Below are 18,337 nucleotides of genomic sequence, written 5' to 3' on the forward strand. Positions count from 1 at the left end.
AACCATTTTTGCTCAATCCATATTCAATCCATCCAAATCCGATTCAATCCAACCATTTGCCAATTCCCTGTTAGTGAGGTGAGGTTCCCAACTTGTAGGTGCACTTGGAAAGCTATCAGGACACACTGGGAGGCTATGTTGCTTGGACTCTTCAAAAATGTCTACAGATGCATATCAAATTCTCTAAAAATAGTGTAATTTTGAAGAATCTGACAAGGGTGTAACATCGAAAGTGAAGAGTCCGCAACTTAGTTGAGAGGAGTATGCTCGAAACATTGGCTTCACAGTTGGTAGTACAAGGAAGATTTCCTTTTGGAGTGACAACTGGAGCGTTGACTAAATTCGGATTGTGCACTGCAAGATCCATTTATAGGTTTATTATACTTACCAGATGCTATTGGAGGACTTACATAGTCTGAAACTTACATAGTCAGAATTTTTCCTTCAGAAGACTATTAAAAATGATTTGAGGTTGATAGAGTGGCTGATATGTTGAAGATTTTGGAGGACTGTCAAAGCACAAGGGAAGTAGAAGATGCAGTCTCTTGGAAGGGGGAAGAAAACAAAATTTTTAGTCAGCTATGCCTTTTCCATGCTCTCTGAACCAACTAAGGTGACGGAATAGCTCTGGAAGTTCATTTTGAAAACAAAAGCCCCTTACAAAGTGACTTGGGACTCTAGTGTGCATGTCGAATTCTCCAAAAATAGTGTATTTTTGGAGAATCTAAGACGGATGGGGATCCCTTCAGAAATTTTAGGACAGACGTAAACTGTATCAGAGAACTAAACTTCCTGGAGTGTAAAATGAGATATGGATGGTATTAGTATGAAAGTGTAACAAGTGACATGAGGGACTTTGGAAAGCAATTTTAAGCACACCAGAAAGCACAACATACTGAAGAATTTTATTAGGGTATCCCAACATCTAGAAGTGTAAAATAAGTATCTTCAAACTGACTATATAACAAAGACGTCTTCATAGGACTCCCCAATTAATATGATCTCCAATAAGCAATTATTACTAGACAGCAATGCTTCAACTAAATAAATTTAGCTGTTTTACCGAACTGCTTCCTCCCTACCTAGGCGATCAAAGCTAAAGCTTCTTGAACTCATTTGACATCAACCATCCAATTCAAACGGTAGGGGTCAGGAATTTGTATTGTTGCTTTTACTTTTGTCTGCATCTTGACGCACAAATTGCCCTCGCATGCGTGGCCTCTGTTCTGCAAGTCTCTTTCTACTCTGGTACCGGACCTAAAATACATGGGAAGAAAATTCAGATAAGTTTTGCTCCTCTGCCATCTAAATTTTGTGAGTCAAAGTTTGAACCGCAAAGAACTCTTGATTTTGCTGATGAGATGTAGCAGGAAAAGATGCATCATTGACTTCATGTGCAAGTTATTGTATGCAAAAATATACTATGATAAAAAGGATAAAGGAAAAAGGAAAAAGACAAGGGAATTGGTATGCTGAACGGCATAAAAAGAAAGTTTAAGTGGGATCTCAACAAACTACAGAATTATGGTGCAGCAGAAAAGGGCTGTAAATGTCTCTCAATCTTTTTGGTATTAAGCATAAAAGGGATTTAAATAGCCAATTGAGCACATAATATGCAGAAAACCTGCAATTCAAAAGAGCTAAAATATCTCAACAACTAAAACAACCTAATAAAAATTCAAATTTCAATCCATCCTAAACCTAGACAACTAATTATTGTAGAAACTACTACAGTAACTAAAATAAATTTCAACAGTACTGCAACCATAACAATTACCTTCTTCTCAAAGCATCTCTCCTTCCTCTTTTGTCGGAATTTAATCAAAGCAGCCTCTCTTTGAGCCGAGTGATCACCACTTCTGCTTGCACTTCCACTCCCACTCCCACTGCCAATTTCACATTTTTCACCAGTTTCATTTTCAGCAACCAAATTTGTTCCGTCAGCAACTACAGCAGTGCTACTCCCATTTTGGCCACTGCTTCCATTTTGCCCATTGCTTCCATTGTTACTTCCTGATGCACTTCCATAATTAGCAGCATTTCCTTCAACAGGAGTACCTACCATGTCAGATGTTCCGCAATCTGGAGCAGCTTCAACAGCATTTCGCAAAGACGAATCATCATTGTTAAGCAGCTGCTGTCGCTGCTGCATGTTAAGCACATGGTGGTGATGGTGATGGTAGTGATGATGGTGGTGCTGAACTTGGAACTTCTGGTGCATCGCTCTTGCTTGGCCCACGGCTGCCTTTGCAGTATCTTGTGTTCCTGGAACCATAGCTTGAAGAGAAGAATTATGTCCATGTTGCACTGGTTGAAATGCAGAACAGGGATGGGCATTGACTGCAGGTTTGTTTATTGGCTTGTCAGTTAATGTGTCTGGTTTGCTGAAGAAATTATTTGTCGAGGAGCCCATGTCATTGTTGTTACTACTTCCATTTGAGCGCTGATTAGGGGTACTGTTTGACTTGGATTGCAAGTTATGAATTGATTCTGCTTTTGCAACTTCTGAACTATTATTAACTGGTGAACAGCTGCCCACGTTTCCAGTTGGAGCCTGATTAGCAGTTGAAGTAGCATTATACCTGCATGTGATGACAATCTATTAGCAATTGTAGCTTCTTTACTCAGGTTGTTGAGTTTTAGTGACAGATTAAACACATGCCTAGAGAATGCTGACAGATCTGAATGCCTGAGTATATTTCGCTCTTGAACACCAGTCCCATTTTCTCCAACATCTCGAAGTTGCTTCAAACTAAGTTCAAGTGAAGGCATGTCTTTACTGTCATAGGTGGCAATTTCTTTTATGTTTGTGATCTTGGAAGGATCATTAGGAACTTCATTGGCCATACTTTCTACTTGAGGCGTACATGTGTTGGTTATGTCACCCATATAACCAACATCCTTGTCCTTCAGGTCATCTTCCCGTGTTTCCTTGTTCAGCTTTAGGTTTCTACCCATATTCTCATTATCCTTAGGATCTAACTCCAAATGTTTGTCCTTAATAGAAGCTGCTAAACCATCCATTACTTTACCTGATAGGCCTTCAAGCTCTGGAACATTAGTGACACCCATGTTCAAATCTTTACCCATTCTAGCATTTCCTGAGATGTAAACCACATCATGAATATAACAGATTATATAATAACACAATAACAAAAGTAAACAGAATAAAAGAATTTGATCTAAGATGTTTTGTTATCCATGGGGCGTGGAAGAGCCACCTACCCAGTTCATCCTTCTCATTGAGGCATTTTCTGGTGGCATTTGCAGGCACCCAGGTAGCACTAAGTGCTTCTGGCCTTGTATGGATAACCTGGGCACAAGTGCTATCAGGGGGATCTGCCAATTCATTCCATGGTGACATGGGTTGGAGGCTGTCGACTTCAATTGCCCTTTTAGACCATGAACTCTGCCAAAAAAGAAATAAGAAGATTTATAATGGAAGAATGTTGCTGCAAACCCTTATCTGCAACCTGGCGTAAGAATATGGATCAAGATGTTGGAGTTTATGATTCCTGAGTTTACAATAACTTAAGACACAAATCCACATACATGAGCTAGCTATTCAGTTTCTGCTGCCAACAACTATGCAAAATATGTATTAGTCTGTTCATGGAATGTGTGGAAATATAAAGGTAGAACTAAATATGGGTGGGCTAAAACATGTTGAGCAACTGAATGGTTCATGATCCATGCTGGAAGTTCAGTTGAGTCAAGATAAGTGGGTCCTTTGGTCTAAACAATGGGTCATGATAACCAACCCACCCGAGTCAACATAATTATAAAGAGAGTGAGTTTGAAGAGAGAGATACACCCACAAAACCAAATCAAAAGTTTTTTTTTGTTTATAGAGAGTGTGCGTGAACACTTAGAGACAAAAATATTCCTAACTAACCGAGTACATATTATTTCTATTTTTTACAGTGTTCTCTTATGAATCAATATGGGTTATATTAGGTGCCCAAATTGACCAAAACTTTTGAGGCAATTCTAGTTGTCCCAAATTGAACCATCCATGAATATGTTCCTTATTCAACCTGCATGACTTTGGGGATAGTTTCAGCCTTTTATGGTCAAGTTTTAAATGAAGAGAGGGGATGGGACATGGGAGTCTAAGGAAATCCAGACTCCAGAGCAAGAATAATGGTAGTGCAATCACTCAAACTAGATGGGAGGTAACTGTTAGATATTCTACAGGTTCACACAAGCAAGGGAATCTCAGAGATCACGAACCGGCTTGATTTGGATTATATTGTATGAGTTGAGCAACTTTTTTCTGATTTAATCAGTTTCATTAATCACAATCACTATTGGTCTAAGCTATTATCTCAATACAACTGATTATTTTGATGAACAATTTATGATCACTCTTCTATAGAATCAGAAACAGTTAACATAATACAAAACAATCATGTCAGAGATTTCAGTAACTATGTCGGCATAATTGGCTGACCATATCATTCTACAAAGCTATTTAGCTACAGAGTATTACAGAGTATTAGGGCATATCCCGGGAAAAAAAGAATTAGGGGAATCATATGTGTGCATAGTTTTTACCTAGTACATGGTTGTAATAGGTTGGCAATGTACACACTTTTTGATTCACTAAAAAAACCCTGCCAATCTCATTAAATAGGAGCTTTTTGGTCTTTCACCTAAATTCCCCAATTTCCCTCCATATGATTCCCAGATCCCCACCATCTTCTCTGGTCTAACCCGTTGTTCTCCGCCACTTTCCGATCTCAAGTTCTGTACTTCCCACCATTTCTCTGTCTGCTTAACAGATAGATTAAGGAACGTAAAAGTTACTTATTTACAAAACAACGCAAAGAAAGATCCGTACTTATTTTCTCTTTCCCAAGGACTAAAAAAAATCAAAATTACCCAAACACGGAATAACTTCTAAGTGAAGGGCAGCCCGGTTCACTAAAGCTTTCCGCGGTGCGCAGGATCTGCGGATCACAAGGATTTATTGTATACAACCTTATCCTGCATTTCTGTAGAAGGTTGTTTCCATAGCTCGAACCTGTGACCTCCTGGTCACATGGCAATAACTTTACCCATTAAGGCAAGGTTCTCTCCTTCACAGAATAACTTCTAAGTAACTGATATAAAACTCAACCTGAAAGCATTTTTAAGTGTTGACTGGTGTCAGCTCACTCCTAACCTAAAATTGACAGGGTTATTCCAACAAGTGTTGGCTTGTTGCTAACCTGGGAAAATAAGTTCTGATTAGCCTGGATTTGTTGACCTAAAATTATCCAATCTTGATTGTTGTCTGGCTTACTGCTCATGATGGGAGAGAAAGGAGTTTCAGGGCTTTTGGATAAAGTCAGAAGTGAGCTTCTGGATGATGACAACAGAAGAGTTGTATTACAACTTGTTCTCTTCTCCATTTTTGTACATAAGAACAAAATGACAACTTTACCTATAATTTATCAAAGGGATAAAGAATTAACAGGGTTAGTTAGTTATCTATCACATTCGTTAACTGATAGCTTAAAAGCACTTCAACATATGAATGTTTGTGGGTACAAGAGAAAATTCAATTTGAAAAGCTCTGAATGGAGAAGGGGTGAAGTAGTGTGGCAATGAGAGAAACTAATTATTGTGAAAACATGGTGGGCGGGATTGTGCAGAAGCAATAACTACCAAGGAGCTGGATAGTTGGAGCACGATTTGTCTAATACAATAGATATATGTATTGGCCATGCCTTCAAGATGAGCAGAAATTTGTGAAAACTACCAAACTTCAACAAAATGTCTGACACCTAAAAATATTATCTTCCATTTACTTGGATTATTCAACCCCATCAACTTCAGATACTAACTAGAATGAAGAAGAAACTGTGGTATCCCCTTCATGTGAATAAAAAGGGAACTGCACAGGGACATACTGGACAGCTGCTACAACATAAGAGACCACTAATAGAAGAGTCATGCCAAACTATAGCCGTGAAGAAATAATACCTGAGTGCCACTTCCATTGTCACTTCCGTCCCTGTCTTCCAGATCAAAGCTTCCATTCTCAGCTTCATCATTGCTATCAGTGTTGTTTCCCGACATTTCAACACTTTTAGATTTCGTCGACTTTTGAGTTTGTATACCACTTTCACTTCCGCTTCCACTTGACTGAGGAAAGGATGAGAAATCAAAGTAAAATGGGTCACTCAATATGCGGTTCGTTCTAATGTCTTTCTAAGACAACATGAAGAACAGAGGTCTAAAAGAATGACATGTTAAAATTCCAGTTTGAAATGGAGTCAAATAAGGTGCTTCCAAACCAAGAATTACTGTCTGAGGTTTAAGAGGGCATTCCCAAAACTTCCAGTTACAAATAAAGATGACTGCACAAACTTACACTGTGGCATTTCCTCCAAACATGCTGCCACAGATTTTTAAGCTCATTCTTTCGAATAGGCTTCACTAAAAAGTCAACTGCGCCCTTTGACAAACACTTAAAGACTATACCCATAGAGTCATTAGCAGACATCACTGCACACAAAACTCATCAGATGGAGCAGTTAAAAGTATAATATCGTCAAGATATTAAGCAAAATTCTGAATATGAATAAGCAAAAAAAATTATGTAGGAAAGATACTTACTAATCACTGGAACATTCTTGAGAGTTTTGTGGTTCATAATCTTTGACAAGAGACCAACCCCAGACAAATATGGCATGGCCACCTCCGTCAGAACAAGATCAACATGGTTAGTTAGATCTTCTAGAATCCTCCACGCTTCAAGGGCATATCCCACAGCTATAACTGCCAATATTCCATAGTAATACGTTCGATAAGAAAATAAAAAAGACAGAGGACGGATCAAGAGAATAAAAAATCAGCAAGTCTTGGTGAAGTCTCAAACAATTGAGTTCCAAAAAACCTTCAGAGATATCCATGTTCTCTCAAAAAGAAATACCGTCTCAGAACAAGAATTTTTTCCTTTTTCTAGTACATATCCTCTTATGCATATTTACCTGCTTCAGTTCATAAGAAAGCCAACTTACCCAGCAAGTAAAGAAAAAAACAAGTGATGGAAGCAAATGATTTGGGGCACCCTTTTGCAGAATCAAGTAATAACATGCACTACAGAAGAATAATGTTTTCTTAGGCTTCTTAACACTAGAGCTGCAAATATTTGTAATGAAGTAAATGAGCTGCAAGTATATATAAATTAGTTGTAGGTTGCAGTATGTAATTACTCCATCCAGATCCTTTGTCTAGCAGGAGTTGGAGGACAAGTATCATAATTACCACGATTGCGTCTACCAAGGAAAGAAAACCTTCATTATGATGCATACTACAATTACTACTATGCTTTAATCTCAAACAAATTGGGTTTGAATATATGAATCCTCAAACATCATGTTGATCCATTTAAGCTAATCTCATAGTAATATTATATACAATAAAAATATTAGAAGTTCACTATATTTTTCATTGGCATATAATCAATTATACTAAGAGTTAGGAAGTTCCTGCCTTCAAAGTGGGATTATGATTTTGCCTTTGTTGTCAATCAAAATGTTATAAGACATCTAATAAATTAAATATTAAATAGTAATATTTTAATTACCTGAACATTGAATTACATGTTCAGAAGCAGTAATGAATTTTGGACTGCATTGAATCAAATCCTGATTAAATATCTAATTTAACAATAATACTTATATTACATAAAGGGTGAGTAAATAAAATGTTCATCAGCCCTATTTAATGCTCCACATTCACTTTTTCCTAAAAAGTGTGCAGTCTATTTTCATCATTGTAAATTAATTACCCATGTCCTTATTAACAGCAATGTGAATTACCTTAGTTTTACTAATTATTTCTACTTTCCATCTTCCCATGTATTAACTTTTCCCCACAACGTTTGCACATTCTTCACTGATCTATGTAAATGTTCACAATAGGATGATGAAGTCCTATTATCCTAAAGTCCCATTATCCTATTTGTCTTCTTTCTGCCTCAAATACACTGTTGCCAGGTATGTATATCACTATGTATATCACTGTTAATATTTTGTTACTTTTGTTTTCTACTCTTTATCATGCTACTAGATAATTATGTATCAATTTAGCTACCAAGTTTTCTCAGGTAGTACATTGACAAGTGAATCTTATTCTTGACAAGTTTAGTGTTCCTGAAGTTGTTTCCCCATCTATTTCCCAAGTTATTATTATCTTAAGAATTTCTAATATGCTTCTGTCATATTGAAGCAGACAACAAGGATTTTATCACATCTACATTTTTATCTTCTTAAATTTGATCTTTCTACAGCCTTTCTTTGGTTAGTGTTTTATTGACAGTAACACTCTCATGAGATGTAATTTAATCATTTTTTTTTGTGGCAGAACAACGCAACTATAAAGATTGCAACTTTGCAGCTTTCATGCACCGTCTCTGGTTGTTCACGTGATTTGTTGTGTATATTGTATTTCGATTATCACACCATTTGATGTTCTTGTTCCTTTCTGCCAGGATTTGCATTGCTTCCTTTGTTAGTTGATATGTTTTTTTCCTCATTGTTTTCTTACTCTTTGTACTTAAATTTGCTACACTTGAGCCTAGGATCTTTCCAAAACAATCTTTCTATCTCCACTAGGTAGAGGTAAGGTTAGTGTACACTCTACCCTCCCAAAAAAAAAGGTGTATAAGCCAAATTGTAAAGTCAAACCGAACCGACAAACCAAGTCAAATCGGGAAAAAAATGATTTATGGTTTGGTTTGGTTTGACGTTGAAAAAAAAACAATCTCTCTTGGTTTAGTATTAAAAGAAAAAAGTCAAGATGAACCCAAACCAAGCCGACATAAGATGTTGTGCTAGGTGGGTTTCGTGACACAAGATGATGTGCTTTTTCCACAATTGATTGTAGAGGAAACCTTTGTTTTTGCTGCATTCTTAAGACTTCCAAGCAAGATGAGTCCACGTCAGAAGTATGAAAGAGTTGAAGTGATTATTAAAGAATTAGGCCTAACCCAAACCAAGCCGACATAATAAATATATATAATTTTATTTTATAGATAAAAATATTAATTATAATCTACTTTGTAAAAATATTTTTAATTAGTTTATAGTTTTCAATGTTTAGATATATTATTTCAAATTTTGGGCTTGTAAACACTTGTAAATATTTTATTTTGTATTCAAATCAAAAGTTACAACTATACTGTTATGTGAAGAAAATGCTAAATCAAGGTTTCAAGAAATTGAACATGCATGAAGGATATTCCAACTAGAAATTTAGATGAAGGAGACCATGAATTAAGTTTTCAATAAGTTGAAAAGCAAGATTGAGTGGATGTTGATAGTCCCTTACCAAGGAGCAATCATTTAAGAGAACAAGCAACTTCAAAGGAGCCAATACAAGAAATGTTGAAATACTCCCTCCCAATTCAAATATTTCAACAAGTTCAAGTTTTTTTTAGTGTAGTAGAACTAGAAAACACTGATATATGCGGTCAAACCTAGGATATTCTAGTGAATGGTTGGAGGAAAATGAAGTACATTTTCCTTCTCTCTGTATCATTGCTAGTTTGACATTGTTTTTGAATGCTGGACTGGATGTTGCTCGCTACCTGACCACTAACATTGATATCACTCCCTTGCTTATTTTGTGTCTCCTTTCCCATGTCCTCCTTGAATTTTGTTTTCCTTATTTCTCTCTAAATTTGCTTGCTTAGGGACCCCCCCTCCCCCCCTCTTATAGGGCACCACTGTTCTAACTAATTGAATGTGCATCCTTTGTCTTCTAGACATGTTCTTCATTGTATCTTCATTTTTTTGCTTTGTATTACCCCTCCTTGTCACTGTAGTGAAACCATCATCTGTTGTATCAATGATGTTTCCTTTATCAGCCTCTTGTTTTTAATTGTCATCCCTAATTATTTTATTCTTAATTCTACCGTGTTTCACATTGTGTCCCTGCAATTCGCAGTAATCAAGGTCATCTTCATATTCCACATTCAACCACTTGCCATCTTCAGTTCCTTCCCACCTTTTAAGCCAACCAAATCTAGTTGAGCCTAGCTTTTAGGAGATCAATTTCAATCTTGATTTTGACTACATTTGTTCTAGATTTTGAGTAGGTAGTCTAGTCCGATGCTACAGAATTTCCAATTGGTTCCACCAGTCTAGAGATATATCCAATCTAAAAAGATGCTAAGGTAATTGATGTACCAAAATCCAAATAAGTACTATTGATGTTTTAATCTCAGGTTTGAAATTAGGGGACCACTTTAGAATGTTCATAGGAGAATCACCAATATGGATTAAGTTTTTGAATATAATGTGATTGTAGAGTCCAACAAATTATTAAAGTCTAAATGAACATGTCTATGATTGAAGTTCCTTCAAATGATTGAGTAACAAATATTCTCTCATCTCCTCCATGCTAGATTTACCCTTGATAAGCTTTCCTACTATATAGTTAATACTCCTTAGCACGATTAACAAAATAGTTTTTTGATGAAAGTAACTGTCGACTTACCGAGGTGTGTCCCATAGGTGATTTTCACAGGTTAGATAGACTTAACCGCTTCATTAATGTTGGAGCCCCACATCGCTTGAGGGATTGGAACATAGACTCTTCGTATGGTCTTGGTCAATCCTCCCCTCATAAACTTGCTTTTGGGGTTTAGTTAGGACTAGGTCCATATCTTCATATGGTACGAGTCTCAGGCTCATCTCATTGTTCTATACGTTGGGCCCCCCATCTTATATAATCCACACTTCAAATGTCCAACCTTGGCGTATTGGAGTCCACTCGTTTGTGGGAAGAAAAAAATACTCGTTATACGGTCTTTGAGCAATCGTCACTTCTTGAGCTAGCTTTTGGGGTTGAGTGAAACCCAATGTCTATTTCTTTAATATGGTATCAAAGCGAGTGTCGAACCATCCCAATTCATTGTTTCTAATGTTGACCCCCCCGTCTTATATTATCAACACTCTAAACGTCCAAACCTAGGTGTGCGGGAATTGTTGGAGTCCCACATCGTTTCTGGGATAGGAACATAAACTCCTTATATAGTCTTGGACAATCCTCTCAAGGAAGAGATTTTGTTAATTCCTTTGAGACCACTATTAGTCTGGTTAGCAAGTGATTGCTTCTAACCTAGTGCTTACAATTGTTGCTTCTAGGTTATTGATTTATTAGTACCCAACTAAGAGGTTGTTTGGATAGACTTATTTTAAGTGATTTTAAGCCAAAATAGCTTTTAAGCACTTTTTGTAGTGTTTGGGTAAAACAAAAAAGTGATATGAAGCAATTGTTTTTGTGCCAAAAATCACAAGTTAGAATTCCTAACCTCTTCCTTCACAAAAAAAATTTCTAGCTTTTCACTTAAAGCCAAAAGCTATAACCAAATCCAAATAGGCTCCAAGCTAGGATTTTGCTTAGTTCGGGCTTATTAAAGTTGCTCAAAATTTTGAGGAAATGATTATTGTAGTTGTGCCTACCATTAATTGTCTAGTTTCTCTTGGCAATATGTTAGGCATTGTTTGCAAGATTCATTACCTTTTTGAGCCTATCGTTCTCTAATTGGTGTTGCTACATCTTGTGATCTTTGGATTTGTGGAGATTCATCATTGCAACAACCAACTTGCTCTTCTGTCATCAAATTTGTGGTTTCAGTAGTCCTGGGTGATAGTACGTGGAATATAAGGGTGAGGTGTCTAGCATTGTCATGAGGTATCACAGGTGGAGGTTCTTTGGTAGGTCACTGAATATGACAATAGTCAGCATTTGGTATGTAATGATGTCTAGAGAGGAGGATTCTCTCACTCTAGAAATCAATGAAACAACTATCTATTCTTGTGTTCAATTGTGTCCCAAGTTTGTATTTCAATTGTTCATATTATTTTCATAAAGTTGTTTCAGGCATCAAGAAGATGCAATCTATACAAAAGAAGTATTGTTAGCTCCATTACATATGCCTATTCTAGAACAAGCAACTAACAAAGTCTCGAGGGGACAAGGGAAACAAAACTAAAAGACCAAGTTAGTAATGTTAAAATGGTTGCTCCCAATGACAAAAGAAAAACTAGTCTATGTGCAGGGAGCTAAAAAATTCAGAAACTAGTCTATTTTTTTTTTATGACCGTGGTGTCCGACCAGCTTTCGTGCACCTCAACTAGTACCACGTGATACCTGCCACCTCCCACCATCAACAAATACCAACTCTGTCCACCAAGACTAGGACAGATCCTAAGAATCACCTACTATTTTTTGTCTCCGCTAAGTTTTGAACCTAAGATCTTAGGGTTCTCAACCACTTCATTGACCACTAGGACACACCCATGGGTGCTGAAACTAGTCTATTTCTATTGTTCATATTCTTTTTACATCATATGCCTATACTAGATTCTTCCCGTGTGGTACTTACCAATCTAGTTCTCCATAGTTTAAATAGAGAACCATACTCATAGACTAGGCTTCTTTCTTTGATTGAAAATTCTAAACTTACATAAGAACCTTAACAACTACTATGTAATTTGAAAAGAAAGACAACAATGCTAATGGCACAATAGACTTTGTTATTTCACTTGAAGAAGATTATGTTGCTTTACTTTCAAGGGAATAAATATTCACAAAACACAAGTGAGGCAACTATGTCTCATTCAAGGTTAGGATGGGGGAGAGTAAGTTCTTGGGGCACAGGTTGTGCAAGGACCACACTTTTTTAATGACAAGGAAAACCCGTAGCCGCTACCCTTTGGGTGCGCACAGGGTAAAACTTTGCTCCTATGCAATAGCTGCAAACCACACAAGAGAGGTAACCTGCACTAGCCAAGCACGGTGTGACGAGCTTGACCCAGAAGGCAAACCCCTTGCTTTAGGTGGCAAGGGATTTCGAACTTAAGACCTCCACAACATGGAAGTCCTAAGCCCAAACCAGTGGGCCACCTCGAAGGGTGTGCAAGGACAACACATTTGAGACTCACTATTCCAAACATTTTCATAATTTCGTGCCAAAATGAAATTACAGTCCATCGGGCCAGAGGGCACAAATGGAGAAGTTTTGGCGGATTTGAAGTACTGGAGGAACTTCCAAGATTATAAAAAAGCAAAATTCTTGAAGTTGATTGAATTGCTTTATGAACAAGGAGCTCCATAGGATAACTGCAATGTATGGAAGTGGGAATGGGGAACAATGGAGTGTTTTTTGTTAAGTCATATCATGAAAAACTCCTAGTAAGAGAGGAGGCTGCAACAAGAGGGAGATATTGACAACCGAAATTTAATAAGGATGACAATATGCACATTGATTGGTGCTTCATGTGCAAGTGCTCAGGCAGAGACATTAACAATCTCCCTCTTTATTGTCAGGTGGTCTCAAGGTTATGTGGGAAATATGGGTTGGTTTGTAATGTATTCGGTGAGGCCAATTTTCATGGAAAAGTCAATTTTCTGATTGAAGCACTCATGAGGTTCCTTTGTGTATAGCAGATCGGGTATCATTCGCACAAAATTATATTTTTTTGTAGGTTTTCTACTTTTTGAGAGAAAAAGGCTTAAAATAGTCCCTTAACATTGGGTTTAGACTTAAAGTGATCTTTGTTCTTTCACGTGTAGCACTACGAGACCTTCATGATTATAATATTTACTTTTTGTACACCCTAGAAATTTTAGTCTTTTTTTGACGTCGGGAGGTTCATCACCTCAGATATCAAGTAAAATAGTACAAAATCTTCTTTCCTTGCAACTTCATTTATCTACAATAAATTGGTATAGAACTTAGAGACGTAGGAAACATATACTAAATCTTTTAACAATACCTTTATAAAAAAACCTCTTCTCTTTATCGAGAAGACAAAATCTAGATATACATATAATCAACTTGAATAAGCCTGGCACCATTGTATTTCTATTTTCTTTTTTATTTTTCCCCTCCTAATATAGTCAAGGGATGCCTTCTGCTAAACAATTATTAATAAGATAAAACTCAAACAGGAAACAAAAAGTACTCTTTATTCGTACAAATAGGTGAATGCGAAGTGACCCACGATTAGATGAGCACCAATACTATCCATGAAATTGATTAAGATTAAGGGCTACTACGAGCTCTCTCACTATGCCAAATTTGCATGATGGCGCTGCTCTGATCCTACATGTTATGCTCAACCTTGTCCTGTTACATCTCCTTTAATTTATCCATTCTCATGTACTGAGATTTGGAACTTATTTTCTATCATACTTGCAGGAAACTTCATGCTATTACCTCTCTTAGGCATTACCTTTGACTATAAAGGAAGCAGTTGAAAGCTGGAATTATTGGAGAATCAGCAAAGCCATCAAGAACATCTGGAAAATGATCCCTAGTTGCATTTTTAGTGTGTTTGGATAGAAAGGAATAGAAGATGTTTTGATGGAATTTCAACTCCTCTCTCACTTCTCAAGGGTAGATGTCTGTTACTGCTCTTTAATTGGACTTATTATGCTCCAGTAAATGATGTAGGTTCTTTTGTAGATTTCATTGGCTCTCTAAGCCTGGCTCAATAGTCCTCTTTTGCTTTTTGATTAGCTCTCTATGCTTAAAGGCCTACTGTCGTTGGAGCTACCAAAAGTGAACGAATATTGCAAATATGGGGGACTATTAGTGCTCCATGTGAAGGAACAAAGGATGACTTTGAGTCTCGGCCCAAAGATAAGAGACAATTTTCGGCTTTGTGCCCCAACTTTTTAGTCAAATTCATTACTTGATCTCATATATATATATATATACATATTTAGAAAGAGAGAGAGAGAGAGAGAGAGAGATAGATGTATATATATATATATATATATATATAGATAGATAGATAGATAGATAGATAGATAGATACAAGACACATTCTCCTATAACTGTTACAATAGTAGGTGATTTTCCAGACCTAACTTTGAAATACATTTCACATCACCTTGCGACTTGATCATAGAAATCCAAAAGGCTAAGATACCATGTGATCCATGGAGTAGGACTATAGAGAGTTGCCAAATGGATGAACGGAAAAGATCTTTGTACTGTTTCGTCTGAAATCATATCGATAAGATCTCCCAAACACTACACTATTTGTTAAACCAAGGCTATGCTCTACTGCATCCATGAAATAAATTTTTGGACTGGATTGACATGGCAATATGGAAGTCTGATAAGACAAGAATCCAAATTTCCAGGACATCATTAAATGCATGAAGATGAATTACTTGGATAGTTTCATATTTCACTATGGGAATGTGGTCAAAACACCCTCTACAAAATTGAGCAGACAACTGAATAAGGACTGGGACTGGATACAGACTGGGATAAGTTGCACAAACAGTAAACTTTTCTTGTTGGCCGATTACTTATAGTTCAAATCATATTATTTGGGATCCAATCTGGCTGTGTTTCTTATTACTACTAGATATACCAGAACTCTTTTTGCCCTCCATAGTGAGGTCAAGTAAATTTTACAGCAAGAAGTAAGATGTCTCAGTAACTCCATTAAGGAAATACTCCCAACTAGAAGCATCGGGAAAGGAAAACCAAGTACGATTTAGTTTCACTGTATGTTTGACTAAAAAGTTAATGTATATCTTTTTTTGAAACTGATAAATGTATATCTTTTAGAAACGTACACCTTCACATATCTTTAAAGCCATATAACTCCATAAAACATTGAACACAAAACTAATTGTTGTAACATCATAATTCAGCACGAGAATGCCCTGAAATGTGTAAAATCATTAACATGAAAGAAATGAACAGCCAAAATTCAGGTAGAAAGCTAATATGAAATCGTATTTGCATGTATATGCATATTTAAGTGTATAAATGATATATGTATATGGAACACACACCAAACACTTGGATGGAAGAAAAAGTCGTTGTGTTGAGTTACTGACAAAATTTTTGAGGAAACAAAGTTATAACAACAAACCTTCATAACTGCAGTTTCGCAGCAATGCACTGACAACATGACGAGTTGAATCATCATTTTCCACCAGCAGAACCTTGAGGGATCTAAGAGGAAGAAAACGCTCCCACCTAACCAAAGGCCCTGGGGGCTGTTGCTGCTGTGTTTGTAGAACAGCCTGCACTTGTACCAAATTCCTCTGTGTTTCATTCCCACCTTCGACATCCTCATTAATTCTTGACTCATCTTCTTCTGAAAGTCCCTGTCCATCACCAGTAATTCCACCCCTTACTCCATTCTGGCCATCCTGTATGCTATGACGATTGAGTTCCACCAACCTTTTAGTTGGGGGACCATTTGAGTCCATCCGAACACTCCTCATCAACCAGATTCAAAAAGTCCAATGATGAATAAGGCAGCGGATTGAGTTGGTGCGCAAACCTCTAGTTTAGAAGAAAAATTGCACATACCGTTGTCTTCAAGTACCAACCCTTCAATGAAGCGGCTCTCCAACTAGTCCTAAACCAAAATCCATGCACGTCAACACATATTATTTATAAGCAAGTGATAATGAAACATACATGAAAGCTAAGTACTCAAATATCCTACCAAAGTGCTTATCTTACACAAAATTTGCATGCATCTTAAACTATGAAAAAGCACCCACTTTCTACAAAATGGAACCCCCAAGAAAAACCTAGATCGAGTGTACTCAACCTTATGCAGTATGCACCCAATAACAACCTCCTCTCACCCGGGGGCAGATGTGGCATACCTACACAGGGTTTACCTGAACCTAGTATTTTTGCACAAATTTATATGTAAGAATCCATGAAATTGAAACAAATAGTAGTTATAAACCCATAATTTTAAAGATATAATAGGTTCATTGCTAAGAGCCATAATGTTGAACCCACAAAAAACTTAAATCCTAGATCCGCCTTTGCTCTCTCATGTTCCTCCATCCCCACCCCCACTCCCACTGAAAACCCCACCATCAGAATAACTGCAGCTTTAATTGATGTAGAAAACTTTCAAATTTCTCAGCTTGAACTTGAGCCTAATTAAGGATCAAAAAGCTTCCATTTTTGTAAACTTTAATTTTCTAAAATAAATATTTATGGATCACAAGATCTCATTAAATTTTTGGAAGAAATGAATTACATTTGTACTGCCTTAGGCAGCATGAAATGAAATCAACTGAACAGCAACGTAAAGCTCAACTGTCCCCTGGGTTCAACTTTCAGTGATTCAGTTCCTATGAAAGTCAAACAATCAAGATCTTAAAAACAAAAACTGCATCTCATCTTCTTAAAAATTCACAAATCCTCAACATACAAATCCACCTTCTTCTTAAAAATTCACTAATCCTCAATATACAAACCCACTTTAATTCATTTTCCATTGTTTTCGAAACAAAATATAAACTTATCCTTACATCAAAAGATGACAGAAACGAAGCCTTCCACCTCCACCTCCACCCAACAAAAATAAAAAATAATACAAAGCAAATCCTCCGAATTGAGAACCAATCACAAAAATTACCTTATAGACGGACTAATCAGAAACGATACCGGCACACGATTGGAAAACAAAAAATCGAACTCCTCGAACAAGTTTGGGTATAAAGTTCCAAATTAATAGTACTATTTCATGCCATTCTTATAGGTCATCTTGGTTATCTAGGGTTTTGGTGTGTGTAAGGGTAGGATTTTTGTTACTGGTTGAGAAACGGCGATAGAAAGGGAAGATATTACGGAGTATACTATATTCGTGGGTGACGTGACGGTGCAAGAGAGAGGCCAGGCGAGGTGCCACGTAGGAACATATTTGATGATGTGGAGGTGAATCTAAATACGGGCGCTGCATTGTTTAGGGCGGATCTATTTGATTTCTCGGATCCGATACAAAGAGACACGTGGCACCCTCTCTCATCAGCTTTATATTTGGGGGCATATATATATATAGTAATATCAATTAATTACCTACCTAGTGGAGGCGGATAAAGTCGTTGTCAATGGGCTGGACCCCACGTTCGCTTGTTTTTTAAAATTGGAATATATATGAAATTACTGTTTTGTCTTTGTTTTCAATTGGATATGTCCTAGTCAGCAAATAAATATCTAAGAGGTTTTTTGCCGTAAATTGCATCCCCATGCCATCATAACATGAGCCAGCTTTTTGGCGTTGTATTTTTTTTTCATGTTTTTTAACTTGTTAGTATCAATTACTTCCTTCGTTTCAATTTATGTGACAATTTCGAATCTTAAAATGCAAACAAATTTATCTTTGATCGTAAAATTTTCATATATCTTTTAATTATTTTCAATTGTCAATTATTGTGGCTTATAGTACTTTTTACGTAGTTTACAAATATATAAATTTCATTTCAAAAATATTGAAGATTTCACGCACAAATTTTCAGTCAAACATAAATTGTTTGACTCTCAAAAAAT

The 18,337-nt window shown here is 36.7% G+C and overlaps 1 protein-coding gene across 2 annotated transcripts; it reads right to left on the reverse strand.

Annotated features, from left to right (window-relative positions):
* Positions 1–883: 883 nt before the first annotated feature.
* On the reverse strand, positions 884–16,399 carry LOC125828726 (two-component response regulator-like PRR37). Of its 2 annotated transcripts, none has more exons than XM_049508063.1 (8): positions 15,906–16,399; positions 6,607–6,768; positions 6,362–6,495; positions 5,971–6,132; positions 3,226–3,409; positions 2,669–3,050; positions 1,778–2,588; positions 884–1,257 (listed from the first exon to the last, which is right to left on the reverse strand). In XM_049508063.1, exons 1-8 carry the CDS (start codon positions 16,261–16,263, stop codon positions 1,150–1,152), a joined length of 2,301 nt encoding a protein of 766 aa, XP_049364020.1. In that variant the 5' UTR covers positions 16,264–16,399; the 3' UTR covers positions 884–1,149. The 2 variants fall into 2 exon arrangements, with proteins under 2 accessions (XP_049364020.1, XP_049364019.1); XM_049508062.1 differs by having other exon boundaries at positions 2,669–3,101.
* Between the last annotated feature and the right edge of the window lie 1,938 nt (positions 16,400–18,337).

This window comes from Solanum verrucosum, unplaced genomic scaffold (genome assembly GCF_900185275.1).
Source record: "Solanum verrucosum unplaced genomic scaffold, falcon-dt-bn FXZP01000195.1, whole genome shotgun sequence".
Lineage (NCBI taxonomy): Eukaryota > Viridiplantae > Streptophyta > Magnoliopsida > Solanales > Solanaceae > Solanum > Solanum verrucosum.